At 44.5% G+C, this 21,877-nt stretch overlaps 1 protein-coding gene across 6 annotated transcripts in view; it reads left to right on the top strand.

The window, feature by feature from the left end:
* The window catches only part of PDZD2 (PDZ domain containing 2), a 152,702-nt gene that overhangs the window by 70,837 nt on the left and 59,988 nt on the right, over positions 1-21,877 (top strand). For 5 of the 6 annotated variants that reach the window (XM_065655865.1, XM_065655864.1, XM_065655869.1 and 2 more), the window contains exons 2-5: positions 3,455-3,857; positions 17,705-17,847; positions 18,515-18,647; positions 20,744-20,911. In XM_065655865.1, the coding sequence (XP_065511937.1) occupies positions 3,455-3,857; positions 17,705-17,847; positions 18,515-18,647; positions 20,744-20,911 (847 nt within the window). The remainder of the gene's footprint in view (positions 1-3,454; positions 3,858-17,704; positions 17,848-18,514; positions 18,648-20,743; positions 20,912-21,877) is intronic. The other variant, XM_065655866.1, reaches the window with a different exon arrangement.

Raw genomic sequence — 21,877 nt, 5'->3', positions numbered from 1 at the left:
TCCTACCCTACCTGAGACGCGGTTGGTGTATTGATTGCTAAAATCTCTGTGAATGCTCTACAGGGACCAAATCTAAAAAAAGGAGTGTCTGCGTTGCAAACATTAAACCCCCTGAGAAGTGGGATTTTGGTTCCTGTTTAGCTTTTGCAGTTTTCTACAGTCTAGAGGCTGTATAATTACATTTTATTGAATCCATCCTGTTATTTCCTTCTGGCATAGGATGCTTCTGGATTGATAGAAAGTAATTAAAAATCTGGAGGTTGTCACTCGTTTAATACAATCTTTCCTGTCTTTTGTCCAGTGTTGAGAGCTTGCTGTGCTTCTTTGGGGTTTTTTGGTCTTCTTATTTAAACAGTGGAAGAAATGGCAAGGAAAAGGAAACCAGCTAAGTAGGCAGCATGTACTTAGCAAAACTTAAGGGTTGCTCAAGACCTGTCTTGGGAGGGCAATACAGCAAGTGACCACAAGTCCTTGGTGTATTATTTTCCCATCTTGTTTTATGACTTTGGTGTTACACCAGTGCTGGTTTTCAAGCTCCGAATGCCTGGTCTTTGGTTGGAAACAAACTCTGAGATAATGATGCCGCTTAGTGCATCACTGGTACCAGCCGAATTTACTCTGTCTGAAAATACCTGACATCATGTGGTATATGCAGTCATTTGCTGTCGTGCAAAGGTAATTGCTCACTGACCCAGAGAAGACACTGCTTTTGTTTTCTCTTGGAAACTTACCATGTGCTTTGAAATGCCGAGAAGCACTGAAGACGACATAAACTCATGAGTTACTACAGGCTGCATGCCTGGAACGTGCAGGCCATCTCAACATATGGAGTAAATCAGCACAGCTCCACATAACTCCAGTACAGCTGCGTCTGTTACCGCTCGCTTCAGCCCTGCTCCAGACTGTAGGGATGGTTGTCTCTGGACAGTGGATAGAAAAAAAACACCCTTCTTTCTTCCCTTTTCGTAGCTTTACACTTTATGAACAGAATACATGTGCTACAAGTGGAGGTGAAACAATAAATTATTTTTGCCTCTATAAAATTACTTTATTTGGACATATGCTAAGTTCCCTCTCCTTCCCTTTAGTTTCTAAATCAAGTAGTTGATTAATGCATGCACTTGGTTACTGGCACTCAAAAATACATCAGTGATTAGTTCAGAGATAGAGATCGATGCTCTTAAAAAAGCCCACATATGTGCACCTGCACAAAAACAAGTCAAGCAGAACTGACTGCATAAAAAATGGGTGGGCAGCACCCACATAAGCCACAGGACTATGAGAAGAGGAGCTGCTTTTCTCTTTCCTTGTGCCAGGAGAAGCAATGCTATCAGGCTTATGTATGATGGATCAGAGTGCAGTGGTATTGCTGCAAGCAAAAGTCATGAATTTTAATCAACTTTACTGGCTGCCTTGAAATTTGAGTTGAAAGATAAATGTGAAAAACAGGCAGCCCATATTGTTTCTGGAACAAAACTACCCCTTTTTCTGTTGATTAAAAGAATTTTTCTTTTAACTTGATAATCAAAAATACTTCCATCTTAATTCTGGATGTTTTTTAGGAGGGGAGTTAACCTGTTGGGTTCTGCCAGCCCTGAGTGCTTCCCTGAGCCAAGTGTCACCTTATGGCCACCCAGATGGCTGACCTTGGTTGCAGGGATTTTCCACCCAGTGGGGCTCGTTGGCTGAAGATGGTTTTAGGGCTTTTCTTAAATATTCTTACTGTTAAAAAAAAAAAAAAAAAAGGAAGGAAAAAAATACTTGCATGGTGAAAACTGCTGAATGGACTGTACAGGGAGTTGGAGTCCAGTTTATATTCATTGGGGAAATTTGGTACAGCCAACATTGTTGTCCTTCCCCTCTTGCTCCAGGGCTGCTTTTAAGGTTGTGGAGTTTGTGTTTGTTTGGGCATTGGTCTTCCTAATTAAATCTAAGTGATTTTAATGCCAACATTGTTTGGGGGAACATCTAAGCTATGGGAAGAAGTGGACTGAAACTACCAGCTCATGTCCCTGGACAGAAACACACACCCGTAGTGTTATTTCCAGCCACTGCCAGGCTGGTCCAGATTACTTCGAGTAACTGAGAGTGCTTTCCTCGCTCCTCTGTACAGAAGTTTGCTACAGAGGTTGTCATAGCTGTTTTTCCTGTTTTGCCATTAAGTCACCTCTGTGCAGGAATAACTTGAAGTGTTGTATTTAAGACCAAACAACTTTTAAGAAAGGGAAGGGGAAAATTAGCCTACATGCACCGAGGAGGGAAAAAAAGGGTGAAAGACTTTTGATACGCTTCTCCTCTCTCAACAACATTTTCTCTTAGGATCTTCTATGGTTCATCTCCACACCTACTTTTTCATCTCCCCTGATAGCTGTAGGTTCAACAACTGCTTCATATTAGTGAATAGTTCATTGCAGCTGCAGCAGAGGCTTATTTGATGCTCTGGGAAATTCTTGCTGCTTTCACTAGTGAGAAAGGCAATATATTTTTGGGACCTAAATTGGTGTGAAAGGGCACATACCAACCTGCTAAGTACAAATTCCAGCTTGTTTGTACTCTCAAGTTGGTTACACCCTTGGCTCAGGACACAAATATTTTAAGAATTTGGGTTGAGGTATATATCCTTTCCCAAAAGAGGCATGAAGTTAGATTCCTCTTTTGCATCAATGGGTACAATTTCTGTAAGGACACCAAGTACTTGCTTGAGACAGAAATGTCAATTCCTTCAAGGCATGTCCAGGGACTTCGGGAGAGGAGGTGATGCTTGGACTGGAAAACACTTTCTGAAAAGGAAACCCGCCTTATTTCCATGTTCCTTTACAGGAGCCGGGATACCTTATGGTGCCACGCTTTGCTGTTCTGAGGCCATTGGCACTATGCCTGCTTACCCCCACGGCTGATTTTGTTTTTCCCTTGGGCCTTCAAAGCATGTGTATACACAGAAGGAGAAGATTAAGTTCACCAAGGAGGCTCATTTCAGATGCAGATGCTCTATGGGCTGCTGCACAAAAGAAACCTGCCTGATTTTTAATAGATATATTTTAAAAAAGAAAATGTATTTATTTATTTTAATGCCCCACTGGAAACAATCTCTGCTTTGATTTGCTTGCTCCACGTTTCCATGTTGCTGTGCTGCAGTTCTGGAGGTTGGGGTAGCAGCAACCTGTTTTGGTGGCATTTACCAACTGTCATGTTACGCTGTGATGGGATCGGCCTGGATGGCTGGTAGGGCTGTTATAATTCCAGATATTATTCCTGATATTATTTTCCCTCTAATATTGAAGGAAAAGAACATTTGTCAATGCCTCAAGGTGTCCTAACGTATTCACACACCTTCTCAGCTGCCTGAGAAAAGGTGCATGAACATCACAGGGCGCAGTATGTTGGGGTGCCGGGCTGGGATGCGGGCGCTGCGGGGCAAGCAGTTGATAATCCCTGCGCATCCCTTTCCTTGCAGTTACCTGGCCGAGCAGTGCTGGAATGGCGGCTTTGTCTACCTGATCATGTTGCGCCGCATCAAGCGCAAAGCCCCTCTTCCTCCCTCCAACGGCAACAACAGCAACAGCTGCGACCCCAAAGCCAAGCCCAGCCCCGAACCCAGTGACAGAGCCACTCAAAATGGGAAAAGGACCAGGAAATTTGGGGTCATCACCAGAACACCGGGCAGCAAGGACAGCAAGGAAAAGCCGGGCTCGGAGCATGGGAACGGGCACTGCACCCCGATGGAGGTGGAGGTTGCTCAGCCGGAGACCTCCGAAGCAGAAAGTAATGGGGAAGAGCAGCTTCGGGGCACGGGGGAACAGTACCGGTGCCGGCTGTCGGATGGCGGTGTACCAGACATTGGTGACCAGTCTGCCCAGGTATGTTTGCTTTGGGTTTTTCTACAGAAGAGAGCAGCAGGGGTGCAAGCAAATTAAGGGAATTTCTCATGCAGTTTCCCTGGTTTCAAAGCTCCGTCCTTGGCCTGAGCCTCTGAGTGACAACCCACGCTGTCAGGGCACCAAACTGTGGGATGGAGTGCAGAAAGTTTAGAGTATTTAATAATAATTGTGAGAAACCTCCATCATACTCCATCTGTGATGCAGGAAAGGTCCTTATGTCTTCGTCAGGGTTGGCCTTAGGATTTCTTTTGTTGAAACAACTGATGACCTTGTGACACTGGGACAGGAGGTGTTAGTGGAAGATGGTGATTTTGTCCTTTGAGGCTTCATGTTTAACTCTGAGCTCAATAGCATCTTAAAGCTCATGTTAAAATTGGAATTGAAGCTTCCTTTTTTGATGCACCAGACCATGGTGCATTCACTTGTGTTAAAAAACTTGTTTGGCCAGCACTTGGAGGCCACATGGAAGTTATTGCGAGTTTTTCTCTGAGTTGTTGAGATGGACGATTTGCTAATGTTTGGGACAACAGTGGGATTGGGGCTTTCATTGTTTCTCTGTTCATCCTAATAGAGATCTTGGGGTTTGTTGCCTGGCTAGAATTGCAGCATTGCTGGATGGAGAAAAATAACCTCAGCCTTGATCAGGTTTCAGTATGCATCTATCACCAGAAGAGCTGTCTGCCAATCTTTCCAGAGACGCTGATAGTATAAACAGATGAACGCTACTTTGTTAGGCTTGGGGCTTGCTGCAGCAGCTGGTTTTGGTTTTAAGGCTTTAAAGCTGGTAACAGAGCAGTATGAGTGGACATCTCATCACTAAATTCTGTTCAGGAAAGCATGGGTTTAAAAGTATCCTCTCAATTAGTGCTCCCCAATTCTATTGCAGGGTGGTGGTGACGGTGCTTGTGAACTAATTTTGTTTAAAGTACACTGAAGGGGCTAAAACCAATTTTTAAAAAACGCTGGTCTTAAGAAGCGTAATTGAGAAAACCTGCTCTTCCCATCAGTGAGACATTTGATTTCGTGGTGCAACAGGAAAGGAAGGATGTTTGTGTACTGTTCTTCCAAGCCTTATAACTGCAGTCTTTCTGAAAGAAAACACTGAAGGTGCAAAAATAAATAAATAAATCCTTTTGTATTTTGAAAGCTCTGGTCCATATAAAAACCTCTTAAATCTGTTCTGAAGATGTCTAATTAAACACGTTATAAATGAAGATGATCAGGGTTTGTTGTGAGGAAGTGGAAAGCCAAAATATTTTTTTATATAAAAAAACCCTCTTGATCCAGAGCCATCTCATACTAGTATTACCTTGATGTTCTGAGTCATTTTGGTTCTAAGAAGTAAATTGTTAAATTCAGAATACATATGTATCAATGTAAGCAATAAATAAATTTGTAATGCAATGCACATACAAGGTGGCTTTGTAAAATGTAAAAGTGTAGTTGGGTCACTGGAAATTTAAGAGCTATAATCTGTTCATTTGTGGTGTATCTGTCATGGAGCCTATTGGGAGGCACAGTTGTTTAGTAAAATTGCTTGCTTCTCTCTCTTTTAATTTTTTTATGCCCCTTAATATTTTGCTTAGAGATATGACCTCTGTGTGTGTCAGTATTAATTACATCTTCCTGACATCTCAATGAGGAGAAATGTGAATAGCTGGAGACTGAATAGCATGCCTTGCTCATCCTTTGCTTTTTAAAGATGAAGGGGGCCTTACTGAAGCCTTTCACTTAACCATCCATGGGATAGCTGCTGTCAGGGTAATGAATGGCTTAATTCGTTTTCTTAGTAGCTATTGAATAGTGACAGTGAATAAAATTTTCTAAGTTATTTCAGTCCTGTTTAAAAAATAAATTTTTGAAAGGCAGGGAATAAGGACACTTGGGAGCCTCAAATCTCACTCCCAGCTCTGTTTTCAAAGCGTGACCTGACACTCAGGCGTGTGAGACCCAGTCGTGTCAGGAGCCTTTTGAAAACAGCATCCAGGACACCGTGTCTGAAGTTGCAGCCTCCTTCCAGGCTTCAAAGCGTGAGCCAAACCTCTCGTAGCCGCGGGATGAGTTATCTCCTCCTGAGCAGGGTCGGGGTGCATTGGCAGGGCACCTTCTCCGTGGGGAAAGCTGCTCCGTCCCCGCTGCCCGCTCTGCGCTCGCCGTCTCCTCCGTGCCGTGGCTAATTGAATATCCAGGCTGTCAGCCCTGTGCCTTCAGGGAGCACTACATTCACTTCGAGAGGACAGGAGCCAGCCTGCGGGCTGGAGGTCGGCTGTGGGTGGGATGAAAGGCTTGAGAAACTGCTTGGCGACCAGCGTGACTGCTGGAGGACCTCACTGGTCCTCCCCGCTTCGCTGGTCCTCCTCCCTACCCTGGTCCTCCCCACCCCTTCTTCCTCTGCCCCAGGACACAGATTGGAGAATTACTGAAATTGGAATATGGAGTCCAGGAACATCTCTTTTTCTCCCTGTAAGAAGTTAGTTTGAAGTTACCATTAAGGAAGACAGGAGAGAGGAGTTTGGGTTGAATCCGTGTGTCTTCAGCCGCTGAATCCGCTGAACCCAGCAGCCAGCTCACGGCCGATGCCTTGGGGATGTTGTGCTGGGAGTGCTTTTGAGGCATCCACGTGCCTTCGGTGTCGTTTGCTTTCAGGGTACCACCTCTCCCACGAGCGTGGGGTTGTCCTCCTGTTGTCTTGCTGCATGCTGCTATTAACAGCAATGCTGAGTTGTGAAATGAGAGGCGAGACGAATACTGTTTGTCAAGTGAACCTGGCAGGAGATTCCTGTGATACTGGTTTTTGTGCATGTGTCAGTCCCCTTCTTCAGGCTTGCTTTCATCTCCCAGATCTTGGTCTGTCTCTCCTGTGCACTTGGCATTGCTACCACTATGTATAAACAAATCTGCCAAGCTGTTTGCTGGTGTGTAACCCTCAGTAAATATTGTACCTGTCAATTAGCAGGTAGCGTTTAATGTTTACAGGTGGTTAAGTTATGCTGCAATATTTTTAGGATCAACCTAAATGCCCTTTTAAATGTGGGGATTCAAAGCAGCAATGCTGTATCTGCCTGGCAGGAAGATCTTGAAGCTCTGGAAACCAAACCTGACCTTGGAGAGGACCCAGGCTGGCTGCAGTGGGAGTCATGGGCGGTGATTTAACACCAGGCAATCTCTGAGCCACACTAATGATCCATCACATCCTGGGAAGATTGGGCAGCTTAAATACAGAAATTAAAGTTTACTTAATTTATTCAGTGGCCTGAGACAGGATGTTGTTTTGTAGGCTGGTAATTATAAGGGCACAGATGAAAGAGGAGTATGGGGAGGGGCTGCTGGAGTCGGCTGAAAAATGATAAAGAAAAGGAAACTGTGAAGTTTCCTCACAATATTCCAATGTTGTGATTTCACTGTGTTTACCAGTAGGACAGAATCCCTCTGGTTTGTTCTCAGTTTCTCGGCCAGGGTGTTTTTGGAAGAGCTGTGGACCGCTTCCTTGGCTGTTCATCCCCTAAGGAGTGCCCAGAGGTGGCTAGGTACAGCTGGCACAGGCAGGGATCAGAGGTAGAAATGTGAGGGTTGCAAGGAACAGGGTTACCAGTGTGACAGGTGGGAGTGTAGTTTTCAAAGGGAACTTGAACTGATCCAGGTCTGGCTGGTGTGATGAGAGGCTTTCATTGATGAAGCCAGAAGCAGCTTGACTGGAGATGAAGTGTACCAGAGCAGACCAGCCACCTTTGCTTCCTCCAGCCCCAGCAGGATGCTCTGAAAAGTCCTTAAAACACAAATCATTAAAAGAAAAAACAAGACACCTCCAGAATCCCCTTGAATCTTCTTGCTTCTGTATAAGCATCCAGATTAGTAAGGGATTAAAATCCACATCCAAATTTAGCAGTCACCAGTGGAAACTGCATAAAGGAGATTGGGCAGAGTAAAAGTTCTTGAATAGTGGAGGGAGGCGGGTGATAGAGGCTGAGGCTCTGCATTTGGGCATTTCTCCAGGTGGAGAAGTATGTGGCACAGGAGGAGTACAGGGTGTGCACCAGCTCTCCCAGGCTGATCATGGCACTGCCGTGTGGGTCTGTGGTGGGACGGGTTGGAAACAAGTCAGCATCTGGTGGCCCCGTGAGGTGTGTCTGGTGGTTTTCTGAAGTTGGTGTGCCATCTATTAAAAGAAGGGAGCGGGGAAGGCAAGTGGATATTAATTCCTTGCCTCACAGCGGTTTCTGGGGGATGTCTGGGTTGTAGTAGTGCTTCAAGATCTTGCCTCCGTGTTGTTAACCCCAATTACTCTGCAGTGGTCACTGCTGCCAGAGCAGTGTGCCTAGCCAGCTTTGCTCTCTTACGGACTAACTGAGCCCAGCTTTTGCTGACCACAACCCATCTCCAGGCTCCTGAGTGTGCACACAGGTGCACATGGACATGTGTGTAAGTAAAAAGACCAGTTGGGTCTTCGCCAGCTGGGATTTGCTGTCGTATCGCTGCAACTGCTCGATGCTTGGTTTCGTTTTATTGACAGCTCTCTTAGTTTGGGCCCATTATTGCTTTCTTATTAAGATAACTTGTCTCACAAAAGGCTGAATGCTTTTGAATTGTGGTTTGCTTTGTAGTTAGGAAAGGCTGACAGCATTTATATAACAATATTTAAGTATTAGCGTGGCTAAATGCCCGCCCTACCTTGCATTTTGGTTAATGGAAAATGTTCCTTATCTTGCCAAGCAGAAGAGGAAGGCTAATGACACATTACAGGAATCAAAACATGAAACTTGAAAAAACGTACTGGCTTTAAGCATTTTACTATTTTTTTAAACGTGATGGAAAAAAAAAAGTCATATTCACTTGCTGTACCAAAATGAAAACCTTGCTGTGAGCAAGGTACTTATAAGGTTAAGTACTCACAGTTCCACTGAAGCTACTGGAGCTAAGTTACTTTATATCAACTTTTTATGGCAACCTAAGCAGTAATTATTGTTTCATTACGGCTTTTTATGTGACTCTTACATGATGCATGTTTTAGACATAAATAACTCTTATTTCTAGTTTTTAATGTAGATACCTTTAGTTATGTAAAGGCCTTCCTCAGAATCTGTTTCTGTTCCTAACATCTTTTTATCTGTTGTGTTTGCTTTGAACTTTCATTAACACAAATCCTGGGGCTGTCTGCTATCTTGAAGTTTTAACGTACACTGTGATAAGCACGTCTTCCCTCTCTCTTGTCTGTTTTGGGTTGTAAACTCTCTTAAGGACAAGGGCTGTATTTTAATTGTAGTTGTGCAGCACCGACAAATCTTGGCCTTGCTTTTACATGGGGTTTTAGGAAGTGCTTTGATGTGACTAGTCATGAAATTACATTCAATTTTTTTTTGCTGCCAGTTATGTTCCACCTTGCCGTAAAACAATCATCATCACGACTTTCTGGGGTTAGTTCTCACTCAATGCCAATTTTTTTTAACTGACTTAAGGTTTTGCCTTTCTTTGCTGTGATTTAGAGCAATAGCTACAGCTGTGGTAGCTGTTATTTTAAATTTGAATAGCAGTCCATCCTTTTATTCTGTTTTCGGATTGAATTTTCTAAGTGTGTGATGGGTAGTGTGGTGCATAGAGAGAGCCTGGTAATTAACAAGTTCTAATGAGTTAAGGTGTCATCTTGAAAGGGGGTCCTGACTCTTGGAAATTATCTACCCCCAAAGGCAGCAGAGATGTGCATGAGGTTGTGTTACAGGAGGTCTCAGCCGTGCTCAGCTATCACAAACTGTAGGTGAGAGCACCAGCATGAAAGCATTTCCCACCTACGCAGAAAGTGGGTTTTTTTCATTTTACATATGGTATTAAAGATACAGCAAACCCACAACTGGGATGCAAAGGACTGGCTCTGGCTGAAATGTAAGTTCACACTATTTTGTGTTTCAATCATTAAGTGTGAATGCTTGAAACTAAGTCGACATGCCTAAAAATAGAGTATGCTTAGGTGCTGTAATGTTTCAGCGTTAGTCGAGGTTATAAAGATAGATGTGCTTAATTTTTGAGGCAGGGTGCTGAAAACGTTGAGCAAACCCAAAGGATTCCTGGCACCAACAAATGTAACACCAGTCCTCACAAGAGATCACTTTTCAGCTGCCACAGGAGCGGGCTGACTTACTCTAGGATGGGCTTTAATCTACTGCAAGCATCAAGGGTATTTTCGAAGAAACTTAGACTAACCAACCAAGCATTCCCAATAGCCTAGCAAGAGAATGATACTGGACAAGATACCTGAGGGAATGCAAACAGCTTGTAACCCTTAAAAGCCTGAGCTCCACAGGGGCAATTGCTGGGCAGAAAACCCCCAGGGTCAGAGATGGCTGAGAAATCCTTTGGCTGATCTTGCAATAAAGCTTCAGTTGACGGCAAGAGAGAAGCAGCCCGGAGAGGTGCAATCCAGATGGTGATGGCTCTGGATGACAAATGACTCCAGCAGATTTTTGTAAGGGGTGACGATGTGGTTCAGGTGCTTGCAATGGCTGATAGAATGTTTAAAGCCCTTGCCAAGGAAATGATGTCAACAAGCAGTCTGTCTCGGGAGATGGATCCCTGGGGGACAGTCTGCTTTAAGTTGCAGGATTTTCATCCCCTCTGCTGTTATGCCTGTTTTGTGTATTTTAATTATGTGTTTCTGTTTGGGGGAGGATATGTTTTTTCCTTTTGACTGTTCCCCAGACTCTATCCCCTAAGACACTTCTCTTTCCATGGGGAAAGTATTTGCATTTCAGTGAAAGGATGCCAAGTGTCTGGCGACCGTTTGTCCAAACAAGGGGACTTGTTAAGTCAGCAGTGGACACTTGAATGCAATTGCAGTTGTATCTGTGCTGCTGGCTCTTGCCTGTTTCGAGGACATGGAAAGTTCACACAGTCAACTCTGTGTAACTCATTTCAAGGCGTACTTGGGTTTCAATTTTTTTTTCCCCTCTTTCAAGTGCTGTATGAGGTAGCCACTGCAGGACTTGCATCATCTGGAGGTAAAAGTCAAAGGCTTCTTAGCCTGATTTACTGCTAAGAAACTTTCGTAGACATTAGAGGTGGACAAGGAGTTCTTGTATTAGAATAATTTGTTGATAGAGGAATTTAGACTTCTTTCTTTTTTCCCCTGTTTTTGGTTTGTCTCGCAGTTGTTTATCTTGCTTGTACAATGAAAACAAAACCCAAGGTAGCAGATGAAATCAGGAGTCCTGCTGTCAGGTTGACCTTGAAAATAACCTGGTTAAGACCAGATGAAAAATATATCCTTTATCCACTAATGAAATAATTGCTTTGTTAAGAATCTGCAAAAATCAGATATAGGCATGATTTTCTGACAGTGAGTCATTCACACTAATATCTGTGATGTGAAGAGTAGTGGCTTTGACCGTGTCTTGAGATTGACATGTTTGAGCTGCTCACCTGGGTTGTGATCATGCAAGTTAATTGCCCAGCTACCCATCGGTCTCTCCCACCTGCCTGCTGGGGAATGGGGATAGTGGGAGGAGGTATGATTTGACCCCGGGTGGGGCAGGCAGCTGGGAGCAGTGCTTTTAATTTATCCCACATCAGTGAAGGATGGGGGGTGGTGTGCTGGTTTGGCCACCCCTGTCGAGGAGGATGCTGTACTGGTCGTTGCTTTAAGGTGATCACTTATACGCTCGTCAGAATGTGCTGCATTTCTGTTTGGGGGATTTTGTGGTGGTTGTGAGCTGCTTTTCAGCTGCATGTGGTCAGCACGTTGGCTGCCAGCTCCTATCAAGCCTATTGTGGTCTTTTTTTTAATGCATGAAACTTACAACTTTTTCTTAAGTGTCACGTTTCCAAAGCAGCTTCATGGCTGATGAGGAGGAGTTCGCTGTTTGCTTCTGCTGCTCCTATGGGGAAAAACCTGTGAAGTTTCTAAAGGGGAACCAGACCATGCAAACAGGCAGTAAAATCCACTTTTAAATGCGGAGGGAGGGACACATCCAATAGCCCATGTTAGGGCCCGTGGCAGTCAGTGAGTGCATTCAGACCTTGCATGGTTATTGGTATTCTCATCAGGGCTTATCTCTGTTTTTATTTGAAAAATGTTACATATTTATACCAGGTTTGGCTGAATTACTATTGTGACAGAAAGTGCTTTTTTTGTAGACAACTATTTTACATTTTCCATTTTACTGTCTGGCTTTTTAACTACTTACTGTGTTTCTGTTTTCCATTTGTTTACACCTTGCTCCTGCCAAGCTTTTCTTTAATACAAGATTTCAAAGCAATTTTGCCTTTGTATACATAGATTTGCAGCTTCTCAAACACAGCACAGTCAAAATCAGTCAAACCCCTTTAAACTCCCCTGCAATTAGCTGGTGAAAGGAAAGGGAGGAAGAACAGCTCTGGCGTCTTTCATTTATTTATTTATTTATTTTCCTCAACACTTGGAGGAAAAACGTTCCTTTTTGTTTTATTAATGATGTGCTTATGAAATTGAGCGTTTGATGGTATGCACTTGGAGCAGGCAGAAGGCAAGCTTCCCCACGTCGCGCTGGCAGCCTGCTCTCTTTCTGATCTGCAGCACGCTAGTTTATTCCAGATGTAGGCTCCCTCTGAACAGAGGCTGCCTGATGTACAGTGGCTTCATGGTGGAGAAAGATGTCAGGGGGGGTGGACCCACTTGGAGCTGCCAGCTGTATTCTCTATTCTTGTGGCTGGTTACGTAAGATGGTGCTTTTTTTTTTTTTTTTTTTTTTTTTTTTTTTTTTTTTTTTTTGTTGGTGTGTGTGTGTGTTGCGATTAATCTGAGTAGAATATTTATACTGCCTTTAAAAACATTTTAATTATTCCTAGCTTAGGCACTTTGAAGTTGATCAACTTCAAGTGGAAAAATCTGTTCCAAAGGTCTGCCTGCTTGAAAGAGCCAAGTTAGGAGGAAAGTTGAGTCACCTAAGAGTGATGTAACTGCAGAGAACAAAAATTAGCCATTAGTCCAACGACAGCCTGACTTGACCACTTGTTTTTCTTATTGCTGTAGGAGTGTTAACAGAAGTGAAGTCAAAATATGTAGGGCTGCAATGGGCTTCAAGAGGCGACTTGGTCTCATAGAGTCGTAGAATAGTTTGGGTTGGGAGGGACCTTCAAAGCTCATCTAGTCCAACCCCCCTGCAATGAGCAGGAACATCTTCATGCAGATCAGGTTGCTCAGAGCCCCATCCTGCCTGGCCTTGAATGTCTCCAGGGATGGGGCATCGACCATGTCTTTGGGCCAGTGTTTTACCAGCCGCATTATTAAAAAATTTCTTCCTCATGTCCAGATTGAATCTCCGCTCTTTCAGTTTGAAACTATTACCCCTTGCCCTTTCACAATAGGCCCTGCTAAAAAGTCTGTCCCCGTCTTTCTTATAGGCCCCTTTTAAGCACTGAAAGGCCGCAATAAGTTCTCCCTGGAGCCTTCTCTTCTCCAGGCTGAACAACCCCAACTCCCTCAGCCTGTCCTCACAGCAGAGCTGTTCCAGCCCTCTGATCATTTCTGTGGCTCCTCTGGCCCCTCTCCAACAGGTCCATGTCTTTCCTGTACCGAGGGCTCCAGAGCTGGACACAGGACTCCAGGTGGGGTCTCACCAGAGCAGGGCAGAGACGCGGAAGGGTTGTCCTCTCCTCTGAGTCCAGCTTCAACAAATATTCATCCATCATGTCCGTGAAACCCTTTCACAGAGGGCAGTCTACAGTCCCTTTGTGCAGGCAGGTCTGCTGCTGCTCTGCGTTAACAAGGAAAGTCCATGGGTTGAATCTGAGCAGAATTAACATTTTCTCCCAGGAGATGGGGAACAGATCTCTGAACGGAAATTTTGGTTTCTTATTCTGTTGACACTCACAAAGCAAGAATGGATGTCATTCTGAGTGTCCATCTTGGCCAGATCTCATGGGGAATGCATGAAGTTTTGTGGACTGTGATACACAGGTAGTCAGCCCTAGTGAGCCCTTTGCATGTAGGTTCTCCAGTGCTGAGCTTTGTTATTGTGACGTGCCTTTGTTTAAGGGATATATGTTGGTCTCCTTACTTTTAAGAGTGACCAGAGCTGGATATTGCCTAGTCACTGCCTGGAACAGGAGCTGGTAGTGCCCTTCTCTCTGTCCTTGCCAAGTATGCATGGAGTTTGAGATACCTGGCTGGACCAGCATCAGCCCACCTCTGTGCTTTAGGTGTGAAAGGCTTTTGCAGTGAGAGCTGTGGGTGCACATGTGCGGATTTATTGTGTCATTTGTGAACGAAGCCAGGGGGATTATTCTGAGTCATTTATAAATGGAGCTATGAGAATTATTCTGAGAGGATGGAAAAGTTCAGACGTTAATAGGAATAAGAAATTGACAGCGGTCAAGCAGCAACCAGAATTGTGCAGCTGATCAGGGGAGAGCGGTCAGTGGTTAAACTCGTCCTCCTCTGGGCAGGGATTGTGCAGGCCCCAGGGACAGTGACATCAGTCCTGCAAACTGCCAAATCTAACTACACTTGGAGTTTCCCTTGGGTACTCTAAGTCTCTGGAGGGGAGTGAATACACCAGAATCCTAGCTTTCATTTAAAGACTAAGTGATCTTGTAATCTTCTTGTTTATGAATGAGAAGAAGTTTGAGAATATGTTTATGTAAGTTTATGAAGTTTGAGAATATGATCCTTTAAAAAATTTCAAAATTAAGGACATGCATCACTCTGCCTTTTTTTCATTTCTTATTTTAAAATGTGTTGTCAAACCTGGGAATCTCCAGTAACTCAAGGAAACTCATTTTAAGTTAAATTTAAATACATTTACAAATCCTTGGAATTGGCATAGAGCTTTACTATTAAAGCTCTCCTATGATGGAGTTGCATAAGAGGCACACTCAAAGCAGCAGCATTTCCTAGCTGGCTGTGGAGTATCCTGTGCTGCTCTGTGCAACAGAGATAGCAGCTTTGTGGGGAGGGGAAGGGGCTTCTGCCGAGCACATCCTTTCTCCAAGAGGCCTCAAGCAAAGGATAGCAATCTACTTTTCACAGAATCACAGAATGTCAGGGATTGGAAGGGACCTCGAAAGATCATCTAGTCCAATCCCCCTGCTGGAGCAGGAACACCCAGATGAGGTTACACAGGAAGGCGTCCAGGCGGGTTTTAAATGTCTCCAGAGAAGGAGACTCCACAACCCCCCTGGGCAGCCTGTTCCAGTGTCTGTCACCCTCACTGAGAAGAAGTTTCTTCTCCAATTTAAGTGCAACTTGTGTTCCAGCTTGAACCCATTACCCCTTGTCTTACTGTTGGTTGTCACTGAGAAGAGCCTGGCTCCATCCTCGTGACACTCACCCTTTATGTATTTATGAACATTAATTAGCTTTCAAAATCTTGGGGTGACGTGCCTTGGAGGTAGGTGTGTATTGGTGGGGGGCATTTGCTTTGCAGCACGTGGTTAAATGAAGAGCTATGAATGTTTTATGGAAAAGAGGCAAAGAACAGTGAGGAGATCTGATTTCCGGTCAACACCAAATTGCTTATTCCCAGTGAAATACATGGCCAGTGGGGACTCGAGGGACAGCCTTTTCTTACACAGGAGATGGTGACCGTGTCATTTGAAAATGAGCAAAAGAAATACATGTTTGGGTGTGTGCCAAATGGTTTCCTTGTCTTTATTGTGGCTGTGTTCTGCTGTCTGTGTTCAGACTGAGTAACGCTTTACTTTGCAAGTGCTTTTGATTTCAGTGGGAGTTCAAGGGGAATAAGATGGTGCTTGCATTGACAGCAGAGAGTCTTGCCATTTGGTACCATTAAGTGTTTCGCTGTGTAATTGAATATTTGAGAGCAGGTCAGTTAAGAATAGATTTGGGATTTTTTTTTTTTTTAATAATAAGATGCGTGATAGTGAGGAGCGCTGAGAAATGCAAGTTGGGCAGTGCACATTGTGGGCCTTTGCATAACCGCATTCCAAAAAGCTTTTGCAAATCATTAAATGCAATTTTGTGACTGCATTGTTAAACTTTATTGGAGGGACTGCTTCCAGACTGGATTTAACAATGGGAGGCTCAGAGTAGCATCTTGTGAGGAGAATGGATGGTCATCATTTCAGCCTGGGCTTGGTTGGGGGCAGCAGAGAGATTATATTTCTCTGTTATACTGTTTTCATTATGGGTGCAAGGTACTCGATAGCAATAAAACCTCTCTGGAGCATTTTCATGTAGTAGGTCAGTTCTGGTTTTTAAGTAGATAAATATAGTTGCCTCCTGCCCCTGCATTTAACATGGCATCTCATGTATCACTCTAATTTAATCTCAAAGTATTCTCTGTCCTGACATGTCCTGTTATTCAGCAGGAGACTGGGCTTTTATCAATGCATGAGGATCCCAGTTAAACCTGTTGGGATGTTGCCCATGTCCATGACTTTCAAGTTAACAAATTACCCACAGGTGTATAGGTTTTCAGGCCCAGACTTTTGGGTTACCTCTTAAGACACCTGGTTTGGTTTTCCTGTTTCTCCTACCTTTGGTCTAGGGGCTGTGTAATATTATTATTCTTATTTTTCACTTTGTTCTTAAGATGTTGGTGCAGATACTGACCTCTTTGTTCCTGTATCTGAAAAACTCCTCTTGCATTGCGTTTGAAAGCTTCAGGGTATGGTGCCAGTGATCTTATAAAGAAAGCACATTTTCTTCACTTAATAAAGGCTTTGATAAACAATGTTTGCCTAAAATCCTCAGGTTGCTGCCACAACCCTTGGGTTCGCCAATATATTTAGTGGTTCCCCTTCTCAGAAACAAGCAGCAATTTCTACATGCTCTTCACAGTTTGGCATGAAATTTTAACCATCTTTGCTACTTGGGTGTTTGTGTACTGTGAGAATGTTTCTGTGCACAGAACAGACCAGGTCAGAAATAGCTGAACTGGTGCCTGGTGACTACAACACATGGCCTAAAAATTGCCTCCAAATATTGCATTTTGCTGCCTTGCAAGCTTGAAAACTTCTAGGGTTTCTTGTAATTCTGTTGTCTTGGTTCTTCCCCTCTCTGAGGGAGTCCTGGCAATCACCTTACATGCCTTGCTTGCTTGTTTTTCTCTTACCTTTTTTGCTCTACTGGTATCTGCCACATTTGTGTTTCCTTGTGCCTAGTCCTTGCAGTAGGACTTATGGGAAGCAGTGTTTATTTTGCATTTTTGTATTGCTCTGGAGTTTGTAAAGCACTTTTTGGATTAATATTTATAATAATAAAAAAGGTGTCCTAAACATCACTTATTACCTTGCTTATATTGAAACGTTATTCTCTGCAGTGGGTAAATTATTATTTACAGTCTGTACAACAGCTGTGCAATAAGAAATATTTGATTGGCAGCTGATAATTTGAAGCTGGTGTTTTCTTTCCTGTGTCTCAAATCCTTCAAAGCCCTCCGGAGAGGGAAAACGCTGCTGTGTGATGCCAGTCTGGTCTCTGCTGCAATAGCAGCTGCGCTACCTGGTGTTCAAGGTCCCCCTTGAACAAGGTCTTGCTCCTCCGCAGCCCCGCATGGCTCACCCTTGAGTTTTGGAGAAGGGGTTTGAGGCCGCTGGTTGCTTCAGGAAGGATCAGGGTGTCGGGAGCAGCACCTCTATGTGGCTCAGAAACGCTGCAAACAGCCCTGCAAGGAAACCTCCACGTGCTGACCCTGCTCTGTCCTGCCTCCTCCTCTCTGCCTCTTTCACTTGGACCACAACTAACACAGCAAAGCTCAGCAAAAACACCTGTATAGCTTGAGCTATACAGATGTGTGGTGACGGGCAGCAAGCTGCTAAATAGCTCCTTCCTGTACCCTCCCAGCCCTCTCTCGGTGTCCAAATCAAAATTCAAGGACTCTCTGCACATTTTCTCTCAGCGAGAAGGTTGCCGCATATGGAGGATGCACATCATGAAGGGGACGGACGGGCTGGGAATCCAGATAACAGGAGGCAGAGGGTCGAAGCGGTCTCCTCACAGCATCATTGTCACACACGTGGAGGAAGGCGGCTCCGCACACAGGTGAGGTGACAGCAGTGCCTTCGGGAGTGGGTGTGATGGAGCATCCATGGCCATCTCTGTTAGCCAGACCCAGGAGACAGCCGTGGGGGTTTTGCCCTTTCCTTCTGTGAGGGTGGGAATGAGGCATTTTTAGCTTAAAAACTTGTCTTTTTGATGGGTCACTGAAGTCCCTTTCAGCATCTTTAGCCCAAAGTACAGACAGATCAAATGCTTGTTTGGTGGTGGAGTGTAACTCAAGGAGCCCGATGGCTTGTGGGGCTTTTTCCCCAAGTCCCTTTTCAGAAAATGGGACTTTCCCATGGGATTGGCAGTGGGTGAGTGTGGGTTGTGCACCCTGGGGTTCTTACTGCCAGCCCTGGCCCTGCTCCTCGATAGGGGAGAGCTGGGGCTCACTCCTGCTCCATGGTCATCTTTAGTGGGGCACAGAGAAAGTTTGAGGGGTCTCAACCCTGCAAAGAGGGTGAAATGGCTCTGGTTATCACAATGATTTCCTGGGGCACCTTTCCGAGCCACATTTTTGGGCAAATGACACTGCACCAATCAACGCAAGCTTAGCATCAGCTAGGTCACGTGTTGTCCATGCCTCCGCATCCCACCGCATGCCACCGGAGCCCAGCACCAGGGAAGGACCACCCTACAGCTCTGTGTTGCCTCTGTGTTTCTGCAGGGACGGCAGGCTGACAGCAGGCGACGAGCTCCTCATGATCAATGGCCAGTCACTGGTTGGGCTGTCCCACCAGGACGCCGTGTCCCTCCTCCGCTCAGCCGCTGGCCTGGTGCAGCTGGTGGTTGCTAGCAAGGTACGGTCCTCTCCTTGGTGGTCTCCTGAACATACACCCACAAGAGTTCATGCACGTGCTGCGTGGAAAGGGCATATTTTTTAGAGGGAGTCACATGTGTATGTTTGCTCTCCTAAATTTAACACACAGCTATGGGAAATATATCAGTAGCTGCCATAAATCTGTGGCAAATCAGCAGGGTATAGACCAACTTAATGATTTGCTTGTATTTGCTTGTGTTTGTTCAGTGTGCAAATGAGTCTGTATTTATTCATGCAGACATTACTTAAGTTTTGGCCAAAACCATTTTCTTAAAATGTATGCTAAATAAAGCAGGCTGTTCTCAGCCTCTTCTGCTTCCTGCCTGCATACCCTCCATAGCTCTCATCTCATGTTGTATCTGTGTGCCTGAGGTCTCTTGATGGTGATCTCTTGGCTTGAGTTCCTTATTTTGTCCTTGTTAATAGCTTGGAGTGGAGCTCTTGCAGATAAAGGAGCATGAAATTTCAGGGAAATGAGAGTGGAACTCATTTATCAGTTGGGTTCTTCATTCTGCGTTCATCACAGGAGAGATGGAGGGGATATTACACAAGATGTTTTTTCTTCTGTTTAAGAAAATCCTGCCCACCCCTGTTTGCTCTCCTCCCTGGACCACAGCATGCAGGTCCCCTGCTTGGGTTGCTGCAGCATTTGGTGAGCAGCTGCATGGCTCCCAGAAGTGCCTGGGGTCTCAAAGAAGGACCTGCCTGCAGATGGGGACCATCAGTGCCATTAGAGTGGTGGCAGGAACATCTTGGGCCAAAGGAACTGCTCATAAAACTGCATTCCCAGGTGGAGCATGCTGTTTGAGCAGGCCACAGTATCAGTATTTTAAAAATTTTTCTTAGGTTCATCTTCAGGTTCCCTCAGCCAACCTGAGACAGGTTTCTGTGGGTTTCATCTCTGGATGCTCTTATGGCTTCGTGGGATGCTCTATGCTCATGTTTTTCAAGCAGAGGCTCTATCCCACCATATTCAAAGCGAAGAGTCTTCCTATACTTCTCTAATGTTTCAGTCAGACAGTGAAGTTCATTGAAGACCTTCCATAGGCTCACAGCCTGGTGTTAGCCCCACCAGTGTTTAATCTGGAAACAGCAGGCTTTGACCTGAAGTAGGTACATTTAGTGTTTTGTTTAGACAGTTGGACTCTCTGCCAAACCCCAAGGCCGTAGCCTGCATAAATTTCTCCTTGAAATTATTCGCTTGTTCATGTGATGACTGCATCAAAATAATCATTGTGAATAAGCTTACAGCATAAAACTTCACGTTCCTCATCAGACTTTGAATCTGTCTGTCCTGCACTGTGTGCGTTGGGACAGTTTTCATGTCCCCGGGAGAGGGACTTGGAAAGGCAAGCGGTGGGGAGCCCAGCCTGAGCCGTGTTTCAGGCAGTCTCAGAAAAGGTGTAAATCGCTGAAGTGTTCCCCAGCAGCTCTTGTTGGAATGGAAATGCAGCCTCACAATTTGGCCAGGTGAGCACTCTGAGCGCAGGATTCGTTCTGAAAGCAATAAAATGTGAGTCTGTCTGGCCACTGCTTTTGGTTGATGCACGTTTGCCTCATGAAAATTGTGCCAAAGACTGGAAACAGATTCTGAAATTGGTAGAGGATTGAAATTGAGTTGGTAGAGGATTGGTGGGTCAGTTTTCATTTTGTTCTCCCAAGTAAGGTTGTCAGTGTTTTATTCTTCCACATGTAGATAGATAAACACGTGAAGGGAACATCCACAGGGAGGGACCAGGAGCATGGAGTGTGATTTGGGATGCAATAAAATGAGTAATGAGGTCTGTAAACTCTTGAGTCTGCTTGCAGTGGCATTTAATGAACTCAAAGAGGAGAGGAGTGGGCTGCTGGGGAAGCGTTTATTTGAAATTCCCTTTTATGAAATCTAAATGTTTTAGATGTGTGTTGGCCTGTGTTTAACCAGGTCTGCTTTTTGTAACTGGACAATTAAAATTGGAGCGCATGAAAGTCTGTAATGAGGGGAGCCTTCACTGGGCAGGTGAAATAGAGAAATTTCACCATGACTTCGGTGGTTTTCTGCATGCAAAGTAACATATTTTGTTGTCTCTTGGGTAGGAATCTGCTGAAGGGGATTTTCTGAAGTACCCATCTACCAGTTTGCCAGACTTGCTTAGCACGTGCTCAGTCCAAGACTCTGTCTCTTGCACTGACAATAAAGAAAATGAAGAGCCAGAAGAAGAAGATGTGAAGGGAGTGAATGTGTCTCCTGAAAAACTGGTTGCTGTAAGTGTGGCTTTGGTGTGACGTTTTTACTCTCCCCCTTGGTGCCTGTTTGCGTCTCTCACGTTCTCCTACAGCCTGGCATCGAGAAGGTCCTTGGGGTGGGGCAAGCAAAGCAGCAGCACAGGGAACAGGAGCTCTTGTGTCCTCCAAGCAATCACGGTTTTGTTTTTCTCTCTGCCGTTGGATTGTTTTCCACCCACTTCCACTGCTTTTGTTGGATATGGTGCAAAGCGTCTCTCAGTGCTTATGCGGTAACACGCTCTTCTTTCCCCTCCTTTTGTAACTAAACTTCTTTAACTGTTTATGATCCAAGTCTCCAAGTTTTTATTTGCTGTGTTGAAGTCAACAGACACTTTTAGGGGGAGGGATATGAATTTCTGGCTGTGAACCATAGCTAAAGTTCTGCTGAATAAATGCTGCCAGTTGATAATCTCACTTGCATTCCCTTCGGGGCTACATTAAGCAGAGATTTAAGTGGATTATTTGTTTGTAATATAGCATCTCTCTGAAATGTCATTGGTGTTCTGAGCGTGTGTTGTATTGTACAGACAAAGAATAAAACGATGTTTGCTACTCTAAAGAGCTTGGAGGCTGATTTTCCAGCAAGGAAAAGCAGGTAGATTCGCTCGAAGCTTTTATTTTTTTTATTTTCTCTTCTTGTCTTTTTTTCCCCTGTTTTCTGCAGCAATTATAATAAATCTCTTAAACCTTTGGATGGCTCAGATGTGATACTGGTTTGGTGATTTTATTTATTTTTTTTTATTATTTTGTATTCTTATACTTCATCTTTTCTGGGCAAAAGACAAGTCTCACACTGTAGTCCAGCTGATGCTGTTCTTCATACCTGCCTGTTATCTCTGACTTTCTTTGAGTCTATGCTTATGACAGTCCTCACTCTCACGCATCTCTTTACTGTGACAAGTTTTGTTATTTCTGCATTGTCTTCTCTTCTGTGTGCCACGGTGC

This window comes from Caloenas nicobarica, chromosome Z (assembly GCF_036013445.1).
Source record: "Caloenas nicobarica isolate bCalNic1 chromosome Z, bCalNic1.hap1, whole genome shotgun sequence".
NCBI classification, from domain to species: domain Eukaryota; kingdom Metazoa; phylum Chordata; class Aves; order Columbiformes; family Columbidae; genus Caloenas; species Caloenas nicobarica.
The sequence above is the reverse complement of the archived record's forward strand: the minus strand, read 5'-3'. Positions and strand labels throughout refer to the sequence as shown.